The sequence below is a fragment of the Cebus imitator genome, unplaced genomic scaffold (assembly GCF_001604975.1).
Source record: "Cebus imitator isolate Cc_AM_T3 unplaced genomic scaffold, Cebus_imitator-1.0 Scaffold249, whole genome shotgun sequence".
NCBI lineage: Eukaryota > Metazoa > Chordata > Mammalia > Primates > Cebidae > Cebus > Cebus imitator.
Genome location: NW_016107564.1, coordinates 495,623 through 522,805, shown reverse-complemented (window position 1 = coordinate 522,805; position 27,183 = coordinate 495,623). Strand labels below are relative to the sequence as shown.

The 27,183-nt window shown below is 36.9% G+C and overlaps 1 protein-coding gene across 3 annotated transcripts in view; it reads left to right on the top strand.

Annotated features, from left to right (window-relative positions):
- Window positions 1–27,183, top strand: part of RAB28 (RAB28, member RAS oncogene family) — a 125,151-nt gene that overhangs the window by 21,535 nt on the left and 76,433 nt on the right. For all 3 annotated transcript variants that reach the window (XM_017498697.2, XM_017498698.2, XM_017498700.2), the window contains exon 4: window positions 246–375. In XM_017498697.2, coding sequence (XP_017354186.1) covers window positions 246–375 — 130 coding nt within the window. The remainder of the gene's footprint in view (window positions 1–245; window positions 376–27,183) is intronic.

Below are 27,183 nucleotides of genomic sequence, written 5' to 3'. Positions count from 1 at the left end.
CCACAATTTTGATAGAATTATATTTTAGCTTGCATTGCATGTTAATTGCTGGATTTATCTTGAATGAAAACATTTAGTATTATCAATCTGCTAGTAAGCAATTTAAATGAAAGTTGTAACTGTGAAACACTTGACATTTGTATTTTTACACCCATTTTTACATATCTGAAGGATTACTCTAGTATTCATTAAGATTTTTGCCCCAAGTAATACATTACAAATATTTTGTAACTCTTTTGTGACAGGGAATCCTCTTGGTGTATGATATTACAAATTATCAAAGCTTTGAGAATTTAGAAGATTGGTATACTGTGGTGAAGAAAGTGAACGAGGAGTCAGAAACTCAGCCACTGGTTGCCTTGGTAGGCAATAAAAGTAAGTTATTACTGCTTATTTATGTATGGTAAAGTTTACTTGCTGTTGTGGACAGAATGTTTGTGTCCCCTCACCACCCCCAATTTATATGTTGAAGACCTAATCCCCAAAATGATGGTATCTGGAAGTGGGGTTTTTGGGAGGTAATTAGGTCATCAGAGTGGAGCCCTTAATAATGACATCTGGCAGGGCACAGTGGCTAATGCCTGTAATCTCAGCATTTTGGAAGGCCAAGGCGGGGGATTGCTTGAGTCCAGGAGTTTGAGACAAGGTTGGCCAGCATAGTGAGACCCTTGTCTCTATTTAATTAAAAAAAGAATGGGATTAATATCTTTATAAGAGACATGAGAGATAATAATTTTCTCTGCCATATGAGGATATAGCGAGAAGGTGGCTATCTGCAAACCAGTAAGAATGCCCTCACTAGATGCTGCATCTGTCAGTGTCAGTACCTTGATCTTGGACTTTAGTTACCAGAATTTTGAGAAATAATATTTGTGGTTTAGGCCATTAATCTATGCCATTTTGTTATGGCAGCCCAGTTGAGGACTTCCCAACACATTTGCCTATCCTGTAGTTTTAATTCCTACAAAGAAAGAGTTGATATTTGGAAACAGCTTTTCTAGAGTGAGCAAATTATTTGAGTAGAAAATTCCTAAGAATGTATACAATCTTTTCAGTAACTGTTTTGATGCATGGTCTGTCATAACTGCTTCACTGCTTCAGTCAATTCCTGTGAAGGTAAGTTTAGTTCTGACGGTGTGTGTTTTGGCTTCCTGTGGTCTGAGAAAGCAGCATGGATTATTAAGAACAGCAACACAGCTGCAGATTTTATGATATTACATTGCAGTTTCAGCTCTGTCCCAGAGGTTTTGAGTGATACATTTCATTAAATGATCCCCTATTTTAGGGAAGGAAGAAGTGTCTATATTGGAATTTTATATGCATTGTTTCTTGCTCGTGTCTCATATAAATTTCATTTTCTAAATTTTTGGGTTTGTTCTGAAATAGATTTTTTTTTTTTTCCTGAGAAATAGTATATTAGGGAGAAGAGCAGTTCTTGGTAAAAATTAGGGTTTGTAAATAATTTCAAGACCTGTCTCTTGGGCTATGATAGATAGAGAAAAATTATAAAACTGAACTCAGTACATGACTGTATTTTGGTTCCTAGTCCTGCAATGTAGTAACTTAGAAAAAGAGACATTAGTAAAGGTTTTCAAATATAGTCATGTGTTGCTTAACAACAGGATATGTTTTAAGAAATGTATTGTTAGGCACTTTCATTGTGTGAACATTATAGAGTATATATTAGGGTTCTCTAGAAGGATATAACTAATAGGATATAGTTATATGTGAAAGGGAATTTATTAAGGAGAATTGACTCACACAGTCACAAGATAAAGTCCCACGATAGGCCATCTGCAAGTTAAGGTGCAAGGAAGACAGAAGTGGATCATTCTGAGTCCCAAAACCTCAAAAGCAGGGAAGCCGACAGTGCAGCCTTCAGTCTGTGACTGAAGGCCTGAGAGTCCCTGGCAAACCACTAGTGTAAGTCCAAGAGTCCAAAAGTCAAAGAACTTGGAGTTTCATGTTTGAGGGCAGGACGCATCCTGCACAGGAGGAAGATGGAGACTGGAAGACTCAGCAAATCTGCTTTATTCTAGCCATGATGACAGTTGATTAGAGAGTGCCCACTCAGATTAAGGATAGGTCTGCCTCTCCCAGTCCACTGACTCAAATGTTAATCTCCTTTGGCAATACCCTCACAGACACACCCAGGAAGAATACTTTGTATCCTTCAATCAAGTTGACACTTAATACTTACCATCACATAGATAGTGTATTTATACAAATCTATATGGTATGGCCTACATACCTAAGCTATATGGTATCCTGTTGCTCCTAGGCTACAAACTTGTATGTTAACATACCAATACTGTAGGCAATTATAACACAATGGTGAGTATTTATGTGTCTAAGCATAGAAAAGGTAGAGTAAAAGTATGTTATAAAAGCTCCGTTATAATCTTATGGGACCACTATCATATATGTGGCCCATTGTTGATGGAAACATTGTTATGCAACACAGGACTGACTCAATGTATTCCAAGTTATTTGACATCAGAAAAAGAGAAAATGACTTCAGATTTTACCATGGAGGATTTAGATCAGGTATTTCCTGACTGCAAGGGTTGTTAAATCAATATGTACATATATTACCGAGAGAATTATCTTTTCCAAAGGTCTTAAAAAATGTAGTACTTTTTTTTTCTCTGTAATTGTTTAGGAAGCAGTGCTTCCTGAAAGACCAAACCAAGATTTCTGCATTATGTGGCTTTGCACACTAGATGAGCATTTCATAAGTTCAAGTTTAATTTAAAACCATGATGACACAGGTGTGAAAAATACAGACATTATCATACGCTCTGGAAAACCATATTACATATCATAAAATGTTATGGCTTGCATAGAAATTGTAGTTTGCTTTTTTAAAAGCTTTAAATTTTGCTCATCTGTTTTGCAAACAATTCTTTTTAATTGAGTGAATCAGATGCTTTTCAGTTCATTGAAAATCCCCCTTTGCAAATCATGTTTTGATGAGCTTAAGCTCTATTTCTGGGTTCAGCTTCTCAGTTTAGTTGTCATTCAAAGCATTGGGTTATATTATGGTTAAGTGTGTGCTTTACTGGAGGCTTCCCATTACCTTATGAGAAATTATAGCGTCTCTGAGGGAGAGGAGTTACGATTTATTTTAATTTCTTTCAGGACATAATCTAACTGCCATTTGGGATAATGGTGTAGTGGTGTATAATTATATACATTATGTTATGTATATCCTATCTTGTGAGGCATCCACCATTGGTCATTGTCAAAGACAGGCTGTTAGAGTTAGATGGGCTCTTGGACTGGACTAGTGGTGGCATTCCCAGGTTTTAAAAACAAATGTTCATATAAGTTATTTGAATTTATGTAAGAAATTAATGCAATGTTATGTTTGAGATTTAATAGCATAAAAGTCAAGAGTTTTCCTTTTTTTACTTTTGGCTTAGTTATAACCCCTTTCTTGTATGTATTTATAATACGCTCTTTCAGAATGAGATTATATAACAGTGTATGCAGTCACATAGAATGTTATATATGTAAGATAAAGATATTATAGATGAATATTTTCCTGAATATTATTTACTACATAATCTGTCACTGGCCCAATTTCATGTAATCACGTAATGAAAGAGCCTTCTGCAATTAAGCCTATTAAGGCTTTAACTCTGAGTCTCCTGAATATATTTTGATTTCTATGTCCAAATTGATGTTATATTTGTTATGGTATTGTAGTATGTACTTACTTTCTTTTGGGGGGATATAATTATATTAAAAATCAATAAAATTTACAAACAGACTTTTCACGCTGGTTAAAGGCAAAGCAAGAGTTGTGATGGAAAGACATATGAAGCTGGATTATTATGCTCATTACCTAAATGTAGTCATCTTCTTCCTAAATGTGGTTTTAAAATTTATCATTGTGTCCCTTTTTTTGTGACTTAAGTAGAAAGCATATGTTGAAAAGAAATGTGTAGGCTATGGAAATATTGGTAGCAGTAGTCAGCTTTTAGTTAAAGTTAGCAGAAGGAGGGAGATAAAAAGATAGAGTGAACACACATTTCCATAAAAAAAGAGAGTGTGTGTGAACTTATTTCATGCTAAGAGCTTATAACAGTAAGTTATAAGACTATTTGCTTTTTATTAAAATATAGTAAACACTTCAGAAATTTGGGCTGAAGATAGAGGATATTCTGATATAAAGATGAATTATGGACTTATTTTATGAAAAGTTAAATTTTATGCTTAAATATTACGGATTAACTAGAGTAGGTTAATGAAATGGCTAATAGAGGAAGAGATTTCTTTTAATGAAATGGAAAGAATGATTGGTAACTAGTACATTAACTATTTCAATATATAATTCTTAAAAATGTACAATTATTAAAATGAAATATTCTGTGTTCTATTTTGAAAGAATATCAGATGCTAATTAGTATTATTTTGTTTAAGTACTAAATGAAATATTGCAGTCATAGAGCTTTGAATTTAGACAAACTTTGCTTACAAGCCCAATTGCTTCACTCTAGAGCAGTGTGATATCATACAAGTTACTTTACGTTTTTAAGCCTCAGTTTCCCCCATCTGGAAATGAGGGTAATAGTTTATGTTGGATAAAGCTGATTTAAAGATTAAATAAGATATTGTGTGAAAAGCACTGTGCTTGTGGTCTTTTGCATAGTAAGTGCCCAGTAACTATAAATTAGTTTATTAATCATAATGGCCTTTTAAAAGTACTGAGCATAGATAGCTTCAACTTGATTTATCGCAAATTGCAAATCAGTAGAGCTAAAATTCATGCTCTGTGCAACTTTCCTGGAGAAAATGTTTATTAAAGAATTTCCTTATTACCATCTTTTTTCTGTCCTCCCCCTCCCCCAGCCACCTGCCAGAGATTGATAGTTCTCATATTAGGTGTTGGGTAGGGCCATTCTTTCGCTAAACATTTTTGAAAGTCTGCTATGTGTATTAATCTAGTCATTGTTAATTTGCTGAAAGGTTGAGACAAAGAGTCTTTAAGGAGTGATGGGAACCTGCCAAACTAGATCTTAGTCTTATTCTTTTTCACTGTCATCTTCAAACTATAAAAAAGAAATTTCTTTGTTTTGCTCTGTCTGGTTGTTGGATTAATAAATACACTTAACTTTAGCAAGATGACTTTAGCACGATGATTGACTAGAGACATGTGTCACTTGGTGTTTGAGAGCCCATGAGGGCAGTATGGAGACAACCAGCCACTGCAGCCCCATCTCCCCTTCCCATAACAGATCGGTCTAGAGACAGGAGAGACTTGTAGGGAAAAGGTAAGCAGCAGATTCCTACTAGTCCCCATTGCCACCACAAACATCTACATTCCTTACTACAGGAGAATCCCGCAGTTCTCGTAAGCCCTGACTCTAGTTTGGAGAGCTCCTAGGAATTCACACAGCTGCCTTGCTCTGGATTAGGAGCACAAGGTGTATATTCCTCACCCTCCATCCACCCCTCGTGAGTCAAACTGCTGCAGCATGGTGCCATCTTGAGACCAGAGCCACCTCTGGAGTGTGCACTCTTCTGGGGGTCAGTAGCTGTTGGACCTCTGCAGCACTGGGAGTACATCTTCATTCCACCAAGCCCAAATGGGTGACTGAACACCACAGCTTCAGCTGCTCAGAGTCTGGGCTCATGATTGCCTGTGACTCTGACCTGCACAGCAGGGAAACCAATCCCCACTGCCCACACTCAAGCTGGAGGAAAAGCCTGACAGTCTTTCACAGGGCAAACCTGCCCTTGAGCCAGCCAAACTGCTGTGTACCCTCCCTTGAGCAGGAGAGATCCCTGAACCATTGAGGAGCTGACACACCCAGGCTGGTAGAGTGGCTATGTGTCTGTGCCCAAGGCCTAAGAAACAGTCCCATAGGCTGCTCCTGGCAGATACATCCCCAGGCTGATCTAGCAGCTGTGCATCCTTGTCTTAGGTCTGAGAAACAGCCCCATAGACTGCCTCTACCAAATACTCTGCTAGGCTAGCCAGGAAGCTAAGCATTCATGTTCTGGGCCTGAGAAAACCCTGCAGACCACCTCTGGCAGAAATGCCCCCTAGGCCAGCTGAGCAGCTGTGTGCACCCATCCCAGGCGTGAGAAATAGTTCTGTGGGCTACCTCCAGCAGACACATGCCCAGGCCCCCTGAAAAGCTGTGTGGCCATGTACTAGACCTTAGAAACAGCCCCCAGCAGGCACTCCCACAGGCTGGCCAGGCAGCTGTGCACCTGTGACTCTAGCCAGTATAACAGACTTCAAACCAGTCCCTAAGTTGACCAACCTACCATGTTCATGCATGTACCCCTGACCTGAGAAACAGCCCAGCAAGCCCACCCTTAGCAAAGTTACACCATTGCTGCCACAAACTCTCTTAGCCTTGGCCACTGAGACATTCACAAATGTCATTAGTGTGAATTACAACTGAAGAAACTACATAGAGAAATAGTACTGCATCCAACTAGAAACAATCCCAGTGCATCCCCACTGAACTGACACCCCAGGGCCATCTATATGAATAAGTCTTTTCTTATGGACCCTACTCCATAAAATTAGAAGAGGTGACTGTTCTATCAGATGCATAGAAATCAACATAGGGACACATCAAACACGAAAAAGCAGAGAAACACGACACCTTTAAAGGAATGTGATAATACTCTAGTAATAGATTTTAATCATAAGAAAATACATAAAATGTCAGAAGTGGAATTCAAAATAATAATCTTAAGGAAAGTCAGTGAGATACAGGAGAATATATATAGAAAATTCAACAAAATCAGGAAAGTAATTCATTATATGAATGAAGAATTCAACAAAGAGATAGATATAACCAAGAACCAATCAGAAATATTAGAGCTGAAGAATTTAATGAATGAAGTGAAAAATACTATCAAGAGCTCCAACAACAGATTTAAACCAAGCAGAAGAAAGAATTCTGCAACTTGAAGACAAGTCTTTTGAAATAACACAGACAAAAATAAATAATAATAATAAAAAAGAATGAAGAAAACCTACAGGATTAATGGGGCAACATTAAGTGAACAAACATATATGGAAGTTCCAGAAGAAAAGAGAAGGGAAAAGTTGTAGAAAACTTATTTATTGAAATAATAGCTGAAAACTTCGTAATTTTGAAAGACAGATGAACATACACATCCAGGAAGCTTAAAGAACCTGAAGTAGATTTAACCCAAAAAGGTCCTCTTCAAGGAACATTATAGCCAAATTGTCAAAAGTAAAAGTCAGAGGATTCTAAAAACAGCAAAAGAATAGTGTAAAGTCACATATAAGGGAATTGCCAGTGGACTAATTGTGAGTTTTTCAGCAGAAACCTTACAGGCTAGGAGAGAATGGAATTATATGTTGAAAGTACTGAAAGAAAAAAAAAAAACCTGTCAGCCAGGAATATTAGAATATTATACCCAGCAAAGCTGTCCTTTCCAGACAAGCAAGAACCAAGAGAATTCATCATCACTGGACTGGCCTTACAACAAATGTTCAAGGTACTCTTACATCTGGAAGTGCAAAGATAGTAACCGCTATCATGAGAACATGTGAAACTGTAAAGCTTATTGCTAGAACTATTACACAAAGGAGAAAGAAAGAAATCTTATCACAACAGAAAGCCATTCAACAATAAGAATAAGCAATAAGGAAGTAAGGAACAAAGGATGTATGGAACAACCAGAAAGCAGTCAATAACATGACACGTATAAGTCTTCACCTATTAATAATAACTTTGAATTGAATATTTAAACTCATTACATTTCTCATTTAAAAGATACAGACCATTTAATATATTACAACAAAAGAAGACCCAACTATATGCTGCCTACCAGAAACTCTTTACTTGTAAAGATACACATAGATTGAAAGTGAAAAGATAGAAAAAGATATTCCATGCAAACAGAAACCAAAAGCAAGCAGGAGTAAGCTATACATATATCAGACAAAACAAACTTCAAGTCCAAAGCTGTACAAAGAGACAAAGGAGGATGTTATATAATAAAGGGATCAATTCAGCAAGAGAACATAGCAATTGTAAATATATACATACTTGATATTGGAAAACTCAAATATATAAAGCAAATATTATTAAATCAAAAGGTAGAGATAGACTTTAATACAATAATAGTTGTTTACTTCAGCACCCTACTCCTCAGCATTGGAGAGATTGCCTAAATAGAAAATCAGCAAAGAAACATTGGATTTAAACTGCACGATAGACCAAACTGCACCTAACAGACATTTACAGAACATTTCACCTACCGAACAGCTACATAATATACCTTCTTTTCATCAGCACCTGGAACTTTCTCAAAGATTGACCCATATGCGAGGATACAAAATAAGTGTCAAAAAAATGAAAAAAAATCGAAATTGTATCAAATCTCTTATCTAACTACAAGGAATAAAACTAGAAACCAATAGTAAGATGAACATTCAAAACTATACAACAAATGGGAATTGAATATTATTCCGAATGACCAATGGGTGAAGGAATAAATTAAAAAGGAAATCGAAAAAATTCTTCACAGAAATGAAAGTAGAAGCACAACATACAAAAAGTTATGGGACACAGTAAAAGCAACACTAAGAAGCAAGTGTATATCAATAAATACCTACATCAAAAGGCTGGATGGATATTCAATAAACTGCAATGAATTCAAGGAACTAGAATGCAAAGACAAACCAAACCCAAAATTAGAAGGAAAGAAATTAAGATCAGAGCAGAATAATAAAGAGCAGGGCAGAAATAATAAAGATCAGAAATAAATGAAATTGATACAGTGAAAAAAGGTTCAACAAAACAAAAAGTTGTTTTTTAAAGATATAATCAACAAACCATTAGACTAAGAGAAAAGGGAAGACTCAAATAAATAAAATCACAAATGAAAAGGAGATGTCACAAGAGGTACCGTAGGAATATAAAGGACCATTAGAGATTACAGTGAACAACTACACTCAGTTTTGAGCTAAGTAAATAAATAAAGCAAGCAAGTAAGCTGAAGTTCTTACTGCTGGAGTTCAAAACATACTACAAAGCAGTATTAAGCAAAGTGGCACAGCACTGGCATAAAAGCAGATACATAGACCAACGGAATGGAATAAAGAATAAAGAAATAAATTTGCATATTTACAGTGAATTGACTTTTAACAAACGTTCAAGAACACTCAGTGGAGAAAGGACACTCTTCAACAAATGGTGCTGGGAAAATTGGATATCCATATGCAAAATAAGACTAGACCTTCACCTCTCACCCTATACAAATATAATAAATATAAAATAAAATCAACTAAAAATGGATCAAAGACCTAACTGCAAGATGAAATGAAACTATAAAACTACTAGAGGAAAACATAGAGAAAACACTTTAAGCCTTTTTTTTTTTTTGACTTTAATACTTTTCTGGGAAAAGTATTTTATGAATAACACCTCACAAGCATAGGCCACGAAATAAAAATAAATGGGATTATATCAAATTTAAAAACTTCTGAATGACAAAGGAAACAACCAACAGAGCAAAAAACTAATCTACAGAATGGGAAAAAATATTTGTAAACAACTCACCCAACAGGGGATTAATAACCAAATTATACAGGGGACGCAAACATCTCAACAGCAAAGAAACAAAGACAAACCAAAACAAAAACACCCACCCCCAAAACCAATCCAATTTTAAAAATGGGCAAATGATCTGAACAGACATTTCTCCAAAGAAGACATACAAATGGTCAAGAAATAGATGAAAAAAATGTTTCGGCATCACTAATTATCAGGGAAATGCAAATCAAAATCACAATGAGGTATCATTTCACCCTGGATAGGATGGCTGTTATCAAAACACAAAAAAATAACATGCTGATGTGAATGTGAAGGAAAAGAACTCTTATACACTGTTAGTGGGAATGTAAACAGTATGGATGTTCTTCAAAAAACCACAAATAGAACTATCATATGATCCAGCAATCCCACTGCTGATTATTTATCCAAAGTGAAGAAAATCAGTGTATTGAAGAGACATCTGCACATACATTTTTATTGCAACACTATTAATAATAGCCAAGATATGAAATCAACCTAGTTTTCAACAACAGATGAATGGTTAAAGAAAATGTGGTATATTTGCATAGTGGAATACTATTCAACCATAAAAAAGAATATGGGTCCTGTCATTTGTGGCAACAGGAATGTAACTGGAGGACATTATAGTAAGTGAAATAAGCCAGGCACAGAATGTTAAATACCACATGTTCTCATTTACATATGGAAGCTAAAAATAGTTGATTTTATAGAAGTCACAAATAGATTATACTAGAGTCTGGGAAGGGTAAGTGAAAGTAAGGGTTAGGGAGAGATTTGTTAAAGGATACAAAATTGCAGCTAGATATGAGTAATAAGTTCTAGTGTTTTAGACCACTGTAGGAGGACTATACTTAACAATAATATATTGTATGATTTCAAGTAGTTAGGAAGAAGATAATGATTGTTTCTAACACAAATGATAAATATTTGCGATGATGGATATTCACATTACCCTGATCTGATCAATATACATTATATATTTAGATAAACATTACCATTAATATGTACAATTACTATACATCAATTTAAAATGTTGGAAAAAATACAGTTCAAATGTACATAGAAGGCTATGCTTTTATTTTAGTGAGTAAAAAAATCTCTGGTAAGTAAATTTCAAAATGGGTAAGAGAGTTAGTCATTGATCTATTCTGTGCATATCACAGAAGTTTGGCTGAAATTTAACAATCTCTTCAACCCTGTGTGGCATGAGATGACTGAAAGGTCACAGATCCAGCCATGTAAAAACCTTAAAACAGTTATATTGCCATATTAGGCAACATCTGCAAGTCAGGGAGCCAAATCTACCAGGCTTAATACTGGGTTTCCTGGCTTTTGCAATCTTGCTCTTCCAGCATTGGGGTACTCTCACTTGATAAGAGCCTGCACTTCAGAGCCTAGAGATTTTTAAATTTATATCCACCTAAGGGCTTTTCATAGGTGAACCTGGCCATGGCCTAATTTACCACTATCACCTCTCATATAAACTACAATGGTAGCTTCCTAAGTGGTCTTCCTGCTCCTAGGTTTCCTTTCCTACAGTTCTGTTCCCAAATTGCAGATTTTGTGACTTTTCTGCTTAAAACTCTTTGGGTGGTTTTTCATCATACATTAACTCCAAACTTCTTATCCAAATTTACCAACGTTAGGGGATTGAGCTCTTACCTACTACTCAGACTTCATCTTCTATATGCTTCTTTGCCCACTATAAGTGCAAGACATGTTTGTTTATTTTATTGTTTCTAAAACATTCCAAGTTCATTTGTATTATACTTAGAATTTCTCATGCTTGAAATGATTTTCCCTCTTGTCTTTACTTTTGGCTAGCTCTATTTTGTCATTGAGGTCTCACCTTCAACATTCATCTTTTTAAAGCTTTATTCTAAAGGAGCCACCCAGTCTTGCTTTTCGTCAGGTATTAAGTTTCAGTTATCTGCATATTCTTATTGTCATCTGATACTGTTTCTTGTCTGTATTTCCCTACTAAAATCTAAACTCTGAAAGCTAAGGACTTCGTCACTTACAACAGTGCTTGAACTAATAGCGAATGAATGAATAAAAGCTTTTTCATGAAGACTGTTGGAATTATAAGTGTTTACAGCCCTGGATGTGTTATTCAGGGAAAGTAATTTTTTTTTTAATGAGGGAAAATACATATGTAGATGTAGGGAATCCATTAGATGACCTTCGGGGCCAAGTGGCCTATTGAATTCCACTCTGATGAATAATGTCAGAGGGAGTTTCTTGGGAAACACATCATAGTTTTATACTAGATTATGTTTGAAATAAAATTTCATAGATCTTACATTATAATTTTAGATTAAATCAATATAAAGGATTTAGGAAGTTTGCTTTTTTATCCTAACTTGTGACTTTTATATAATGTTAGAAATCTAAACTTTTGACTTTTTATTTACAATTTTTTTGTGTTTAATTAAAAAAATCATAATCTGAACTGAATTACAATTTTGTTTCAGGCAAGGGTATAACTGAAATGAAATGAGAATTCAGGAATATTAATTTTTTTAAAAGATTAATTTTTAAAAAGATTAAATTTTTTAAAATATTAATTTTAAGTTCAATCAGTGTTTTGTAACTGCATGGCATTTTAATTTGTCATTTTGTTGTTTTCTATTTTTAATCTGTTATGCCTTTATATTATCTGATCCATCAGCTAGTTTCTCCTCTGACTGGTAAACATTCTTAGTTGGATAGATTATAAACAGAATTAACAGGGGTTGCATAGAAGCTGCCCTCCTCTTGATTTATAGCTTCTTAGTGGAAGGGTGGTGGTTATCGGTAACTTGTATTGGGGGTGGGAATTATCATGCTCCAGTATAGAGTGGATGGATGAATGATTTCTACTCTTAAAGATGTTAACCAGATCCTTTTGCAAATAAAGACTAATAACTCAGATTTTTAAACAATCTTCATGACAGATGAGGGCATAGAGAAGAGTGCATCAACACCAATTAAGAATGTTGAGTGTATATTCTTCTTAACAGTGATTGATAGCTCTTGGAGTACTATCTCTGCCCAAGAAGTGATGTTTTACGTTGGAAAGTTTAAAGGTTACATTTTAATGTACCCTATAAGTTGTGTTCCCTGAACTCAATGAAAATGTATTAGTAAATTAAGTAAACTTCAAGTTGAAAATTTTACTTATGGTCTTAACACCATTATCACCAGGCTTTTAAAAGAGATATTTTTTTCTCAGTAATAGGGGAGTAAAAGAAATGGCTCTGTGTCCAGTTTGAAAACCATTGGAATTTATATGAAATGACTTGCCTATTTTGTGACTCTTTTGAGTCTTTAAAAATTCTTTATCTGTATAACAGATATGTGCAACAATTAAATTGGTAATATTTAATTTATTTTGAAGGATTCATATTAACTTGTATAAAATTTATCACATACAATATTATACCAAAGTGAACAAGTCATTGTTACCAATTTGTTTAAGAGAGCTTATAATTTATGAAGCACAAACAAAAACTCTTTAGTGGATTTACTCACTCTCTTTATACATTTTAAACTAAAGCATTCTGCCCCTTTCACCATTTCTTTTACTACTTTGCTTCCTTTTTGTTTCAGATAATCCTAATCTCAAAGTATCAGACCCAGACCCAAGTGTCTTTTTCAGATGGAGCTAATATTTCTGTCTCTATTGCTGCTGGTACTGCTGCTGCTGCTTTTTTTTTTAACTTCATATATAAAGTAAAACTGTGATTATTTACTTACTGGAACGTACTGAGAACATTCTAGACATTGAGAGAGAAAGTATTTTATTACATATACTTAAATCTGTTCCCTCATATGAAACTTCACACTCCTGTTGTATTTTAAGGACATGTTGATAGCATTTCGAGTTTAATTGGTTGAGTAGTATCTCCAAATCAAATGCATAAGCTTGCCTTCAGACTGTTGTTGTCACTGACAACTATGGAGAATAACATATCAAATAAGTGCTATTTCTTAATATCAATCAAAAACTGTTTTTCATCTGACAGTTGTTGTAGTGATGTTATTTTGTTATTTCATAGTTACTTTTTTGGATAGCCTACCCCAAACCATTTTGACAATACTATAATTTACTTAGCCTAAGCAGTATTATGGTTTTTGTGGTTATGTTTTCTTTGGTTTTGGAGGAGTTGTATAAGCATTTTGATCATAATTTGTTTATATGATATCTCTCCACCTTTTTGTCACAAAAGAGAATATTTTTTAAATGCTAAAGAAAGCATAATTCATCTTATTTGTTTTCTTTTAGGATAAATCTTTGATTTTAAATTTTAGAAGAAATTATTAAATATTAATATCAAAGAACACAAAGCTACAGAAACAGATTTCTTTGTGAAAAAAATTTGGAAAATTTTATTACATAATTTAAGCCCCTTTAATAATGTATTTTAGTCTATATTTGCATTAGCTGTGGAACAAAGCCAAAATAATTTAAAGGAACACTAGACTGGGTATCAGAAAACTATGTATTTTTCTAGGTGCTAAAATTTTATCTAGTTACATGAGCTTAGACAATTCCCTTAACCACTTAGGGTCATTGTCTTGTATAAGATGAGGGGATACTACTAGGTAATACCTAAGCACCTTCAACTCCTAAAATTTGATAACCCAAACTATGTTTAGTTTTAAGGTTGTTTAATTGAACATGGCTATTTCCAGGCAGTTTTAAGAGAGTTTAACTTTAACTTCATTTGTAGCTTAAACCCTCTCTTCCTAGTTTTTGCAGAGATGACTTTTTGGCTGTATTTTATCATTCATTTGTTACATTATTAAGATCCTGTTTGCATATATGGTATATGATCGATAGGTACTTATACATCACCATAATAAATATAACTATTAATTAATAATAATAAAATTGAATTTATTGAATTCTTACTATTTGCCAGACAAATCCTGTACATATGCGCAACTTTAAGGTATTTTGGGGCTCTAAAAATTGCTCTAAAAATTTTTTTTTTAAATTGTTCTCAAAGTTAGAATTTAAGTATTTTCCACTTTATGTGACATTGTCTTCGAAAATTTCAAATGATTGTTTAATTTTGCTGTGTAAATAAAGCAATTCAACAGATATGGTCTTTTTCTCCTCTTCTTTTTTTTTAAATTTCAGAAATTTATTATCCCAAGGTTCAGAAGTACAAACCAAGTTCAGAAATGTGAAACTAAGGCACAGGCCTCTGCTTTCCCTGATGGCTCTAGGGAGAATCCCTCCTCACCCTATTTCCGATTATGGTGGCTACTGCTTTCCTTGTATTTTGACAACATAATTGCAATCTCTGCCTCCATTTTTATAATATGGCCTTCTTCCTGCATGTATCAAATTAAAGAAGATGACGTTTAAGATATAAAGAGGGAAGAATCTAGGAAAAGGACAGATCAACAAAGATTTTGTGGGCCATTGTATGGGCTTTTGGCTTTTACTGTGAGTGAGATGGAAAGCCACCAAAGTTTTGAAAAGTGTGCAGTGATTTAACTTGTATTTAGAAAGGATCACTACAGCTCGTTTTTAGAGTATACCATAGTGGATAAGAGTGGAAGCAGGGAGACCAGATAGGAGGCTTTTTATGTAATCCAGAGGAGAAATAATGGTGGCATAGACCAGAGTGATAGCAGTGGAAGTAGTGAGTAGTGGTTGGCTTCTCGATAGATTTTAAAGGTAGGACTAATAGATTTTCTCACAGATTGGTTGTGGAGTAGAGGGGAGAAGAAGTAACATAATGCAAAGATTTGGGGCCTAAGCATCAAGGAGACCAAAGTTGTATTTACTGAGATGAGCAAAACTGCAGGAGGAATAGGTTTTGGGTAAGGATTGAGAGTTTGGTTTTGAACATATTAAATGTGAGGTGCTTATTAAGCATATATGTGGAGATGTGTAGTAGGCAGTGGATATATGTATCAGTAATTCCAGGGGTAAGGTGTGGTATAGAGGGGAGGGGCCGGGATGACGAAATGGAAACAGACTCCAATCTCTGTCTCAAAAAAAAAAAAAAAAAAGGAAGAAACAGGCTCCTGTCTGCAGCTCCTAGTGAGACCAACACAGATGGTGGGTGATTTCTGCATTTCCAACTGAGGTACCCAGTTCATCTCATTGGGACTAGTTAGTGGGCACAACCCACAGAGAGCGAGCAGAAGCAGGGTAGGACATCACTTCACGTGGGAAGTACACAGAGCCAGGGGATCTCCTATCCCCAGACCAGTGAAGCAGTGAGGTCCTGTGCTACCTACCCCGGGTACTACGCTTTTCCCAAGGATTTTGCAATCGGTGTATCAGGAGATTACCCTGTGAGACTACACTACCAGGGCTTCAAGCACAAAACCGAGTGACTGGGCAGGCACTGAGCTGCAGGAGTTTTTTCATACTCCTGTGGCGCCTGTAACTCCAGTGAGACAGAACCGTCCACTGCCCCGGAAAGGGGGCTGACAGTAGGGAACCAAATGATCTTGCTCAGTGGGTCCCACTCCCACAGAGCCCGGCAAGCTGAGAAACCGCTGGCTTGAAATTCCCACTGCCAGCGCAGCAGTCTGGAGTCTGCCTGGGAGGACCAAGTTTGGTTGGGGGAGGGGCTGCCGCCATTACTGTGGGTTTAGCAATCAGTTTTACCGACAGTTCTAAGGAGCCTGGGAGGTTTGGACTGGGAAGAATTCACCACAGCCCCGCAAAGTGGCCGTGGCCAGACTGCTTCTCTGAATTCCTCCTCGCTGGGCAAGACATCTCTGCAGGAAATCTAGCAGCTTTATTCAGGGGCTTACAGATAGAACTTTCATCTCCCTGGGATAGAGCACCTTGGGGGAGTGGCTGCGGACTCAGGTTCAGGGGACTTAATCTTTCCTTCCTGCTGGTTCTGAAGAGAGTGGCTGTTCCTGACAAGAGGGATTCTCCTAGCACAGCGCATCAGCTCTGCTAAGGGACAGATTGTCCCTTCAAGCTGGTCCCTGACCTTGTGTCTCCTGAGTAGGAGAGACATCCCACAGGGGTTGACAAATATTTCATACAGGAGAGCTCTGACTGGCATCAGGTCAGTGGCCCTCTGGGACAAAGCTTTTGGAGGAAGGAACAGGCAGCCGTCTTTGCTGTTCTGCATCCTCCTCTGGTGATACCCAGGAGAACAGCGTCTGGAGTGGAGCCCCCGCAAACTGCAGCAGACATGCAGAAGAGGGGCCTGTTAGAAGAAAAACAAGCAAATAGAAAGCAATAATACCAACAACAAAAAGACCCCATAAAAACCTCATCCAAAGGTCAGCAGCCCCAAAGAGCAAAGGTGGATAAATCCACGAAGATGAGGAAAAAACAACACAGAAATGCTGAAAATTCCAAAAGCCAGAATGCCTCTTTTCCTCCAACTGATCGAAACACTTCTTCAGGGCACAGAATGGGGCTAAAGCTGAGATGGATGAACTGACAGAAGTAAGCTTCAGAAAATGGGTAATAATGAACTTTGTTGAGCTAAAGGAGCATGTTCTAACCCCAATGCAAAAAAGCTAAGAATCTTGATAAAAGGCTACAGGAGCTGCTAACTAGAATAACCCGTTTAGAGAGGAACATAAATGACCTGATGGAGTTGAAAAACACAGCATAAGAACTTCATGAAGTATGCACAAGTATCAATAGCTGAATCGATCAAGCAGAAGAAAGGAAATCAGAGTTTGAAGACCATCTTGTGGAAATAAGGCATGCAGACAAGATTAGAGAAAAAAGAATGAAAAGGAATACACAAAACCTCCAAGAAATATGGTACTATGTAAAAAGACTGAACCTACAATTGACGAGTACCTGAAAGAGATGGGGAGAACGGAACCAAGTTGGAAAACACCCTTCAGGATGTTATTCAGGAGAACTTCCCCAACCTAGCAATACAGGCGGACATTCAAATTCAGGAAATACAGAGAACACCACTAAGATACTCAACTAGAAGATCAACCCCAAGACACATAAGATGTGATCTAGAGATAAAAGTTGGGGAATCAACAGCATGTTGATGATATTTACAGCCAGTGGGACTGGATGAACTTTAAAGGAGTGAGTTTAAAAAGAGACGAGGTTTAAAGATTAAGCTTTGGGTTACACCCATGTCTCATTAAAACCACAATTAAATATCACCATGCACTTCTTAGATGGCTATTTTCAAAAAGACAAAAGGTAAGTATTGGCAAGAATCTGAAGAAAAAGGAACCCTAGTATCCTGTTGGAAGTGCAAATTAGTATAGGCATTATGGAAAACAGTGTGGAGTTTCCTCAAAAAATATCCAGCAATTCTACTTCTGGTTATATATTTAAAGGAAATAAAATCAGTATGTTGGAGAGAATCTTTCCTCCCAAGTTCATTGCAGCATTATTCACTATAGCCAAGATATGGAGTCTGCCTAAGTGGTATCAGTGGATAAATAAAGAAAATGTGGCACACACACACACACACACACACACACACACACACAAATGCTATTCAGCCTTAAAAAAGAAGGAAATCCTGTCATTTGTGACAACATGAATGAACTTGGAGAACACTATGCTAAGTAAAATAAGCCAGGCACAGAAAGACAAACACTGCATGATGTGACTTTTATGTGGAATCTAATTAAGTTGAACTCTTAAAAGCAAAGAACAGAATAGTGGTTGCCAGGGGCTGGGCCAGCAGGAAACAGTGAGTAGATGTTGGTCAAAGGATACAAACTATCGCTTAGGATGAATTAGTTCTGGGGATCTATTGTACAGCATGGTAACCGTAGTTAATAATAATATAGACATGAAAATTGCAAAGACAGTAGTTCTTTGTAGATCTTAAAATGTTCTCACCACAAAAAATGGTATGATGAGTAAGGTTATCGGTGTGTTAATTGGCTTGATTTAATTATTTACAAGCATACATATGCCAAACATCACGTTTTCCAAGGTAAATATATACCATTTTTATATCAATTGTACCTTAATAAAGCTGAGGAAAAAATATGCACCTCTCTTAGTGTGTTTGATTTAGTAGCACACAAATTATATAAAAAGCATGTTATATTACACATATTTTGTTTTAAAATTTTTACTTTTTTTCTTTTTTCTCTTTCATAGCCCTATCTTGAAGCTCAACATGTTGTTTTGATAATTAAATTCTTAGCTCTAGCTAATCTTAATTTTCATTAAAAATCTCAAGCCTAAAAGATGAGAAATTGTAATTTCCCATAAGGGTATTTATTTTATACTATGTTCAGCCACTTTAATATCTCTAATAGAGGCAGACAGAGTGGATAGTGGTTAAGGACACAGACTTTTAATCAAGACCACATAAATTCTGTTATGGGTTCACTTAACTGTGTGGTTATGGTAAGGTCCCTACCCTTTTTATACCTTGGTTTTCTCATCTGTAAAGTGGGATTAATAATAGCACCTACCTCATAAGGAAGTTATTGTGAGAATTAAAACTATAGAAAGCTTCTGGAACCATGTCTGTTATATAATAGTGCTATATGTGTTAGTTGTTACTGTCTTTCCCATTCTTGCTTCATCCTGTCTTCTACTTATGGGTAACTGGAGATCCTGCTAAATATATGTATTTTTCTAATATAAGGATTTAAAAATCAAAAACTTTACAAATATTGTGAAATATCTGTGAAATACATAAATAATGCTTAAAATTTTGGTTATAATTAATATTTAGAAGCCAAACCTTCATTCAAATTATAGTTTGGAAGTATATATATTTTTGGAAATTTGCGTACATTGTACTGATGGAGGTGATATAATTTAATATCTAATCTGAATGGTGAAAGCTCTTGTGCTGTTGCCATGAATTTTTATCTCAAGTTTATTTTGCTATGTAGACATGTGTCTAATAAAAAAAAGATGCTGCATAAACCATCATTTGAGTTTGAATGTGCTTCTGTTTTTGGTTGAGGTATAAATGTTATTTCTGGCTGTGTCCTTCATACTTAGCTCTTCTTACAACAAATGGAAAATCCTTAATTGTACCTGAGGGAATAGTTAATCCACAGTGGACATATGGTGGACAAAAGCTGAGTCTACTAAATGAAATAAAATTGTTAATGGTAAACATGAATGCCTTCAAAGTCTGGCAGCCATGTAGGATTCACTATTTGAGATTAGCCAGTTTTGTGTATAACATAGTTCTTTTTTGGTGAGTTTGTGTGGTATATGTATTATAAATTTGATTTTAAAATTGGTTTAAAGTTATATATAAAACATATTTATCTTTTTCACTGTTCATTGAGTTCATGATGTGACTTCGATTTCAACAATAGAGGCTGATGAGCTCACATTTTTGGAACGTTACTGCTCTTTTGATTGGGGGCAGTTAATTAGCATTAACCCAGAACAGCTCTTGGGCTTTATGGATTTGAGTGTTATATGTGGTTGCACTGCTCCAGCTAAAGGTTAAGTATTAATGGAAAATGGTCACAGCCCTTTTACTTAAAGAAAACATGTTACTTGTAGGTTTTCTTTTGATTTTACTTTTACAGTTACATTGAATGTCTTCATTCATTTAGCCATCCATAAAGCAAATATTGTTGCACATGCATTGGATAATAAGTCTTTTTAGGGTTACTTGTGTGGTATGTCACAGATCATTAACTGCAAGTAACCACCTGACTTGAGGGAAGCCTGGAAGCATCATTATAGTGAAATAAGCTTTTATTTAGGTATCACTGTAGCACATTGATTTATAGAATTGTCACCAATGGCTACTTTGAAAATATATTCTCATTATCATTTAAGGAATGATAGAGATTAATTGATGTAGACTGTAACAAAGATATGTTGATTACAGTGGAAAATATAAGAATAAATATTATGGTCCATATTTTATCTAATTACATTTAAAGGATTTTTAGGTAATTGGGCTAAATGAAGTGATTTTTTAGGATGTTTGCAACTTTGTGTATGATTGAATATATATACATATATATACACACACATATACATATATGTAAAGGCATGTTTTGAGTTTTCCCTACTTTGACTGCCTTTAAATTAAGCAGTATAGCAAGATAGTAGCAAACTTTATGTAACTATTTAATGCAGTTAATGCATACTGATTTCCTTTGTGAGTACATGGCTGCTGCTGCTTTTCTTTCCTGTGTTTCTCTTGTTTTTATTTTTATTTTTAATATATATTTTATTGCACTTTAGGTTCTGGGGTACATGTGCAGAACATGTAGGATTGTTGCATAGGTACACACATGGCAATATGGTTTGCTGCCTCCATCCCCCCGTGACCTACATCTAGCATTTCTCCCTATGTTATCCCTCCCCAATCTCCCTACCCCTCACTGTCCCTCCCCAGTTCCCTACCAACAGACCCCAGTGTGTGATGCTCCCTTCCCTGTGTCCAGGCGTTCTCATTGTTCAACACCCACCTATGAGTGAGAACATGCGGTGTTTGATTTTCTGTTCTCATGTCAGTTTGCTGAGAATGATGGTTTCCAGATTGATCCATGTCCCTAGAAAGGACACGAACTCATCGTTTTTTATGGCTGCATGGTATTTCATGGTGCATATGTGCCATGTCTTCCTTGTCCAGTCTATCATTGATGGGCATTTGGGTTGGTCCCAGGACTTTACTATTGTAAACAGTGCTGCATTGAACATATGTGTGCTTATGTCTTTATAATAGAGTGATTTGTAATCCTTTGGATATATACCCAGTAATGGGATTGCTGGGTCAAATGGAATTTCTATTTCTAGGTCCTTGAGGAATCACCACACCATCTTCCACAATGGTTGAACTAATTTACACTCCCACCAACAGTGCAAAAGTGTCCAATTTCTCCACATCCTCTCCAGCATCTGTTGTCTCCAGATTTTTAAATGATCACCATTCTAACTGGTGTGAGATGGTAACTCAATGTGGTTTTGATTTGCATTTCTCTAATGACCAGTGATGATGAGCATTTTTTCATGTTTGTTGGCCTCATATATGTCTTCTTTTGAAAAGTGTCTGTTCATGTTCTTTGCCCACTTTTGAATGGCTTTGTTTATTTTTTTTCTTGTAAATCTGTTTTAGTTCTTTGTAGATTCTGGATATCAGCCCTTTGCCAGGTGGGTAGATTGCAAAATTCTTTTCCCATTCTGTTGGTTGCCAATTCACTCTAGTTACTGTTTCTTTTGCTGTGCAGAAGCTGTGGAGTTTGATTAGGTCCCATTTGTCTATTTTGGCTTTTGTTGCCAATGCTTTTGGTGTTTTAGTCATGAAGTCCTTGCCTATGCCTATTTCTTGAATGGCTTTGCCTAGGTTTCCTTCTGGGGTTTTTATGGTGTTAGGTCTTGTGTTTAGATCTTTAATCCATCTGTAGATAATTTTAGTGGAAAGTGTCAGGAAGGGGTCCATTTCTGTTTTCTGCACATGGCTGGCCAGCTTTCCCAAAACCATTTATTAAACAGGGAATCCTTTCCCCATTGCTTGTTATTGTCAGGTTTGTCAAAGATCAGATGGTTGTAGATTTGTGGCTTTGCCTTCGAGGCCTCTGTTTTGTTCCATTGGTCTATAACTGTTTTGGTACCAGTACCATGCTGTTTTGATTACTGTAGACTTATAGTATAGTTTGAAGTCAGGTAGCATGATCCCTCCAGCTTTCCTCTTTTTGCTTAGAATTGTCTTGGCTACGTGGGCTCTCTCTTTGTTCCATATGAAGTTTAAGGTGGTTTATCCCATTTCTGTGAAGACGGTCATAGGTAGCTTGATGGGGATAGTGTTGAATCTATAAATTACTTTCGGCAGTGTGGCCACTTTCATGATATTGATTCTTCCTAACCATGAATATGGAATATTTCTCCATTTGTTTGTGTCCTCTCTTATTTCCTTGAGCAGTGGTTTGTAGTTCTCCTTGAAGAGATCCTTTATATCCTTTGTTAGTTGTATTCCTAGGTATTTTATTCTCTTTGTAGCAGTTATGAATGGCAGTTCGTTCTTGATTTGGCTCTCTTTAAGTCTGTTATTGGTTTATAGGAATGCTTGTGATTTCTGCACATTGATTTTATATCCTGAGACTTTGCTGAAGTTGCTTATGAGTTTCAGGAGATTTTGGGCTGAGACAATGGGGTCCTTTAAATATATAATCATGTCCTGCAAATAGAGACATTTTGACTTCCTCCTTTTCTCTTTGAATACCCTTTATTTCTTTTTCTTGCCTGATTGTTCTGGCTAGAACTTCTAATACTATATTGAATAGGAGTGGTAAGAGAGGGCATCCTTGTCTATTGCCAGATTTCAAAGGGAATGCTTCCAGTTTTTGCCCATTCACTGTGGTACTGGCTGTTGGTTCGTCATAAATAGCTTTTATTATTTTGAGATACGTTCCACTGATACCTAGTTTATTGAGAGTTTTCAGCATAAAGCAGTGCTGAATTTTGTCAAAGGCCTTCTCTGCATCAATTGACTTAATCATGTGGTTTTTGTCTTTGTTTCTGTTTATGTGGTGGATTACGTTTAAAGACTTGTGAATGTTGAACCAACCTTGCTTCCCTGGGTTGAAGCCTACTTGATTGTGATGGATAAGCTTTTTGATGTGCTGTTGCAGTCAGTTTGCCAGTATTTTATTGAAGATTTTTGCATCAATGTTCATCATGGATATTGGCCTGAAGTTTTCTTTTCTTGTTGAGTATCTGCTGGGTTTTGGTATCAGGATGATGTTGGTCTCATAAAAATGATTTGGGAAGGATTCCCTCTTTTTGGATTGTTTGGAATAGTTTCAGAAGGAGTGGTACCAGCTCCTCTTTGTGTGTCTGGTAGAATTCAGCTGTGAACCCATCTGGACCTGTGCTTTTTTTGGTTGGTAGGCTATTAATTGCTGCCTCAACTTCAGCTCTTGTTATTTGTCTATTCAGGGTTTTGACTTCTTCCTGGTTTAGGCTTGGAAGGGTGCCAGTGTCCAGGAATTTATCCGTTACTTCCAGGTTTACTCGTTCATGTGTATAGAGTTTTTTGTAGTAATCTCTGATGGTAGTTTGTATTTCTGTGAAATTGGTGGTGATATCCCCTTTATCATTTTTTATTGTTTCTATTTGATTCTTGTCTCTTTTCTTTTTTATTAATCTGGTCTATTTTGATCTTTTCAAAAAACCAGCTCCTGGATTTATTGATTTTTTTGAAGTGTGTTTTGTGTCTCTATCTCCTTTAGTTCTGCTCTGATCTTAGTTATTTCTTGTCTTCTGCTAGCTTCTGAGGTTTTTGATCTTGCTCCTCTAGCTCTTTCAGTTTTTATGATAGGGTGTCAATTTTAGATCTTTCCTTGCTTCTCATGTGGGCCTTTATTTGTATACATTTCCCTCTAGACACTGCTTTGAATGTGTCACAGAGATTCTGGTATGTCGTATCTTCATTCTCCTCGGTTTTGAAGAAATCTTTATTTCTGCCCTCATTTAATTGTTTATCCAGTCAACATTCAAGAGCTTGTTGTTCAGTTTCTATGAAGTTGTGTGGTTCTGAGTTAGTTTCTTAATCTTGAGTTCTAATTTGATTGCACTGTGGTCTGAGAGACTGTTATGATTTCTGTTCTTTTGCATTTCCTGAGGAGTGCTTTACTTCCAATTATGTGGTCAGTTTTAGAGTAGGTGTGATGTGGTGCTGAGAAGAATGTATATTCTGTGGACTTGGGGTGGAGAGTTCTGTAAATGTCTGTTAGGTTTGCTTGGTCCAGACCTGAGTTCAAGTACTGGATATCCTTGTTAATTTTCTGTCTCATTGATCGTCTGTCTAATATTGACAGTGAAGTGTTAAAATCTCCCAGTATTATTGTGTGGGAGTCTACGTCTCTTTGTAGGTCCTTAAAAACTTGCTTTATGTATCTGGTTGCTCCTGTATTGGGTGTTTATATATTTAGGATCATTAGCGCCTCTTGTTGCATTGATCCTTTTACCATTCTGTAATGCCCTTCTTTGTCTCTTTTCATCTTTGTTGGTTTAAAGTCCATTTTTATCAGAGACTAGGACTGCAACTCCTGCTTTTTCTTGCTCTCCATTTGCTTGGTAGATTTTCCTTCAACCCTTTACTTCAAGCCTATGTGTATCCTTGCATGTGAGATGGGTATCCTGGATACAGCACACCAATGGGTTTTGACTTTTTAATCCAATTTGCCAGTCTTTCTTTTTATTGGGGCATTTAGCCCGTTTACATTAAAGTTACTATTGTTATGTGTGAATTTGATCCTGCCATTGTGATGCTAGCTGGTTGTTTTGCCCATTAGTTGACACAGTTTCTTCATTGTGTTGATGGTCTTTACCGTTTGGTACATTTTTGGAGTAGCTGGTACTGGTTGTTCCTTTCTATGCTTAGTGCTTCTTTCAGTAGCTCTTGTAAGGCAGGCCTGGTGGTGATGAAATCTCTGAGCAATTGCTTGTTCATAAAGGAGTTTATTTCTCGTTTGCTTATGAAGCTTACTTTGCCGGCATGTGAAATTCTAGGTTGAAAGCTCTTTTCTTTAAGGATGTCGAATATTGGCCCCACTCTCTTCTGGCTTGTAGGGTTTCTGCCGAGAGTTCTGTGAGTCTGATGGGCTACTCTTTGTGGGTAACCTGACCTTTGTCTCTGGCTGCCCTTAGCATTTTTTCCTTCATTTCAACCATCGTGAATCTGACAATTATGTGCCTTGGGGTTGCTCTTCTTGAAGAATATCTTTGTGTTGTTCTCTGTATATTATGGACTTGAATATTGGCCTGCCTTGCTAGGTTGGTGAATTTCCCCTGGATAATATCCTGAAGAGTGTTTTCTAGTTTGGATTCATTCTCTCCATCACATTCAGATACACCTATCAAACGTAGATTAGGTCTTTTCACATAATCCCTTATTTCTTGGAGGCTTTGTTCATTTCTTCTCACTCTTTTTTCTCTCATCTTTCCCTCTCATTTTATCTCATTATGTTGATTTTCGGTCTCTGATATCCTTTCTTCTGCTTGGTCGATTTGGCTATTGAAACTTGTGTATGCTTCACGTAGTTCTGTTGTGTTTTTCAGCTCCATCCACTCATTTATATTCTTTTCTAAGCTGTTTATTCTCATTAGCATTTCGTCAATCCTTTTTTCAAGGTTCTTAGTTTCTTTGCATTGTGGTAGAACATGTTCTTTTACCTCAGAGAAATTTGTTAAAACCCACTTTCTGAAGCCTGTTTCTGTCACTTCATCAGACTCATTCTTAATCCAGCTTTGTTCCTTTGCTGGTGAGGAGTTGCGATCCCTTGGAGGAGGAGACGCATTCTGGTTTTGGGTGTTTTCATCCTTTTTGTGCTGGTTTCTTCCCATCTCTGTGGATTTATCTACCTGTGGTCTTTATAGTTGGTGACTTTTGGATTTGGTCTCTGAGTGGACATTCTTTTTGTTAGTGATGAAGTTATTTCTTTCTGTTTCTTAGTTTTCCTTCTAACAGTCAGTCCCCTCGGCTGTAGGACTGCTAGAGGTCCACTCCAGACCCTGCTTTCCTGGGGATCACCTGTGGTGGCTGTAGAATAGTAAGGGTTTCTGCCAGTTTCTTCTTCTGTTATCTTGTCCCAGAATGGTACCCACCAGATGTCCGCCTGAGCTCTCCTTTATGAGGTGTCTCTTTGGTTATACAGGGTTTGGGGAGCTGCTTGAGGAGACAGTCTGTCCCTTATAGGAGTCAAGTCCTGAGCTGTGAGCTCCGTTGTTGCGTTCAGAGCTGCTGAGCAGGTATGTTTTAAGTCTGTTACAGCAGAACTCATAACCGCCTTTTTTCCCAGGTGCTCTTTCCTGGGAAGGTGGGGCTTTATTTATAAGTTCCTGACATGCTGCTGCCTTTTTTCAGAGATGTCCTGCCTCGCAAGGAGGTAGCCTAATCACAGTCTGCCAGTAGATGCGTTGCTGAGCTGCTGTGGCCTCTGCCCAGCTGCTGTGTGTTCTTCCTTATAGTTTTCTTTATAGAGGTATAGTTAGAACTGCCTTGGTAATGGTGGTCTGCTTCAGTAATGGCTGACTGCCTCTGTAATGGTGGACTGCCTCAGTAATGGTGGACTGCTTCTTTAGTGGCAGACTGTCTCAGTAGTGATGGACTGCCTTGGTATTGGCGGACGCCCTTCCCCCACAGAGCTGGACTATCCCGGGTCCAGCTGGGCTTGCTGTGAAACTCTCAATCCAGAGCATTTCAGATTGCTGGTCTTTATGGGGGTGGGACCCACCGAGCCAGATCACCTGGCTCCCTGTTTCAGCCCCCCTTTTGTTTTTCAGTTGAATGGGCAGCTCTGTCTCCCAGGCGTTCCAGGTGCTTGTTGACGTGGCTGACCATATTGTGTGAGTTTTTGTGCGGAGACCTGCTGTGCTGGCTGAAACAGCCATGCTGGAAACTTTGGTGCTTTTCAGCCTGGGAATCTCCTGGTGTGTGGGCAGTAATAACTCATTTGGAAATACAGTGATCACTCACCCTCTGTATTGTTCTTGCTGGGAACTGCACTCCAGAGCTGTTCCTATTTGGCGGCCTTCACATGGCTGCTTCTTAAGCACATATAGCATGAATCCTGCCTTCGGGAAACTTAAAAGTCTTGTTGTGGAAGTAAGATGTACATAATGGATAAAAAACATTATGTTTCTTTTACTTCTACAACAAAACTTTAAGTCTACCAAAGAAAGACAACATTT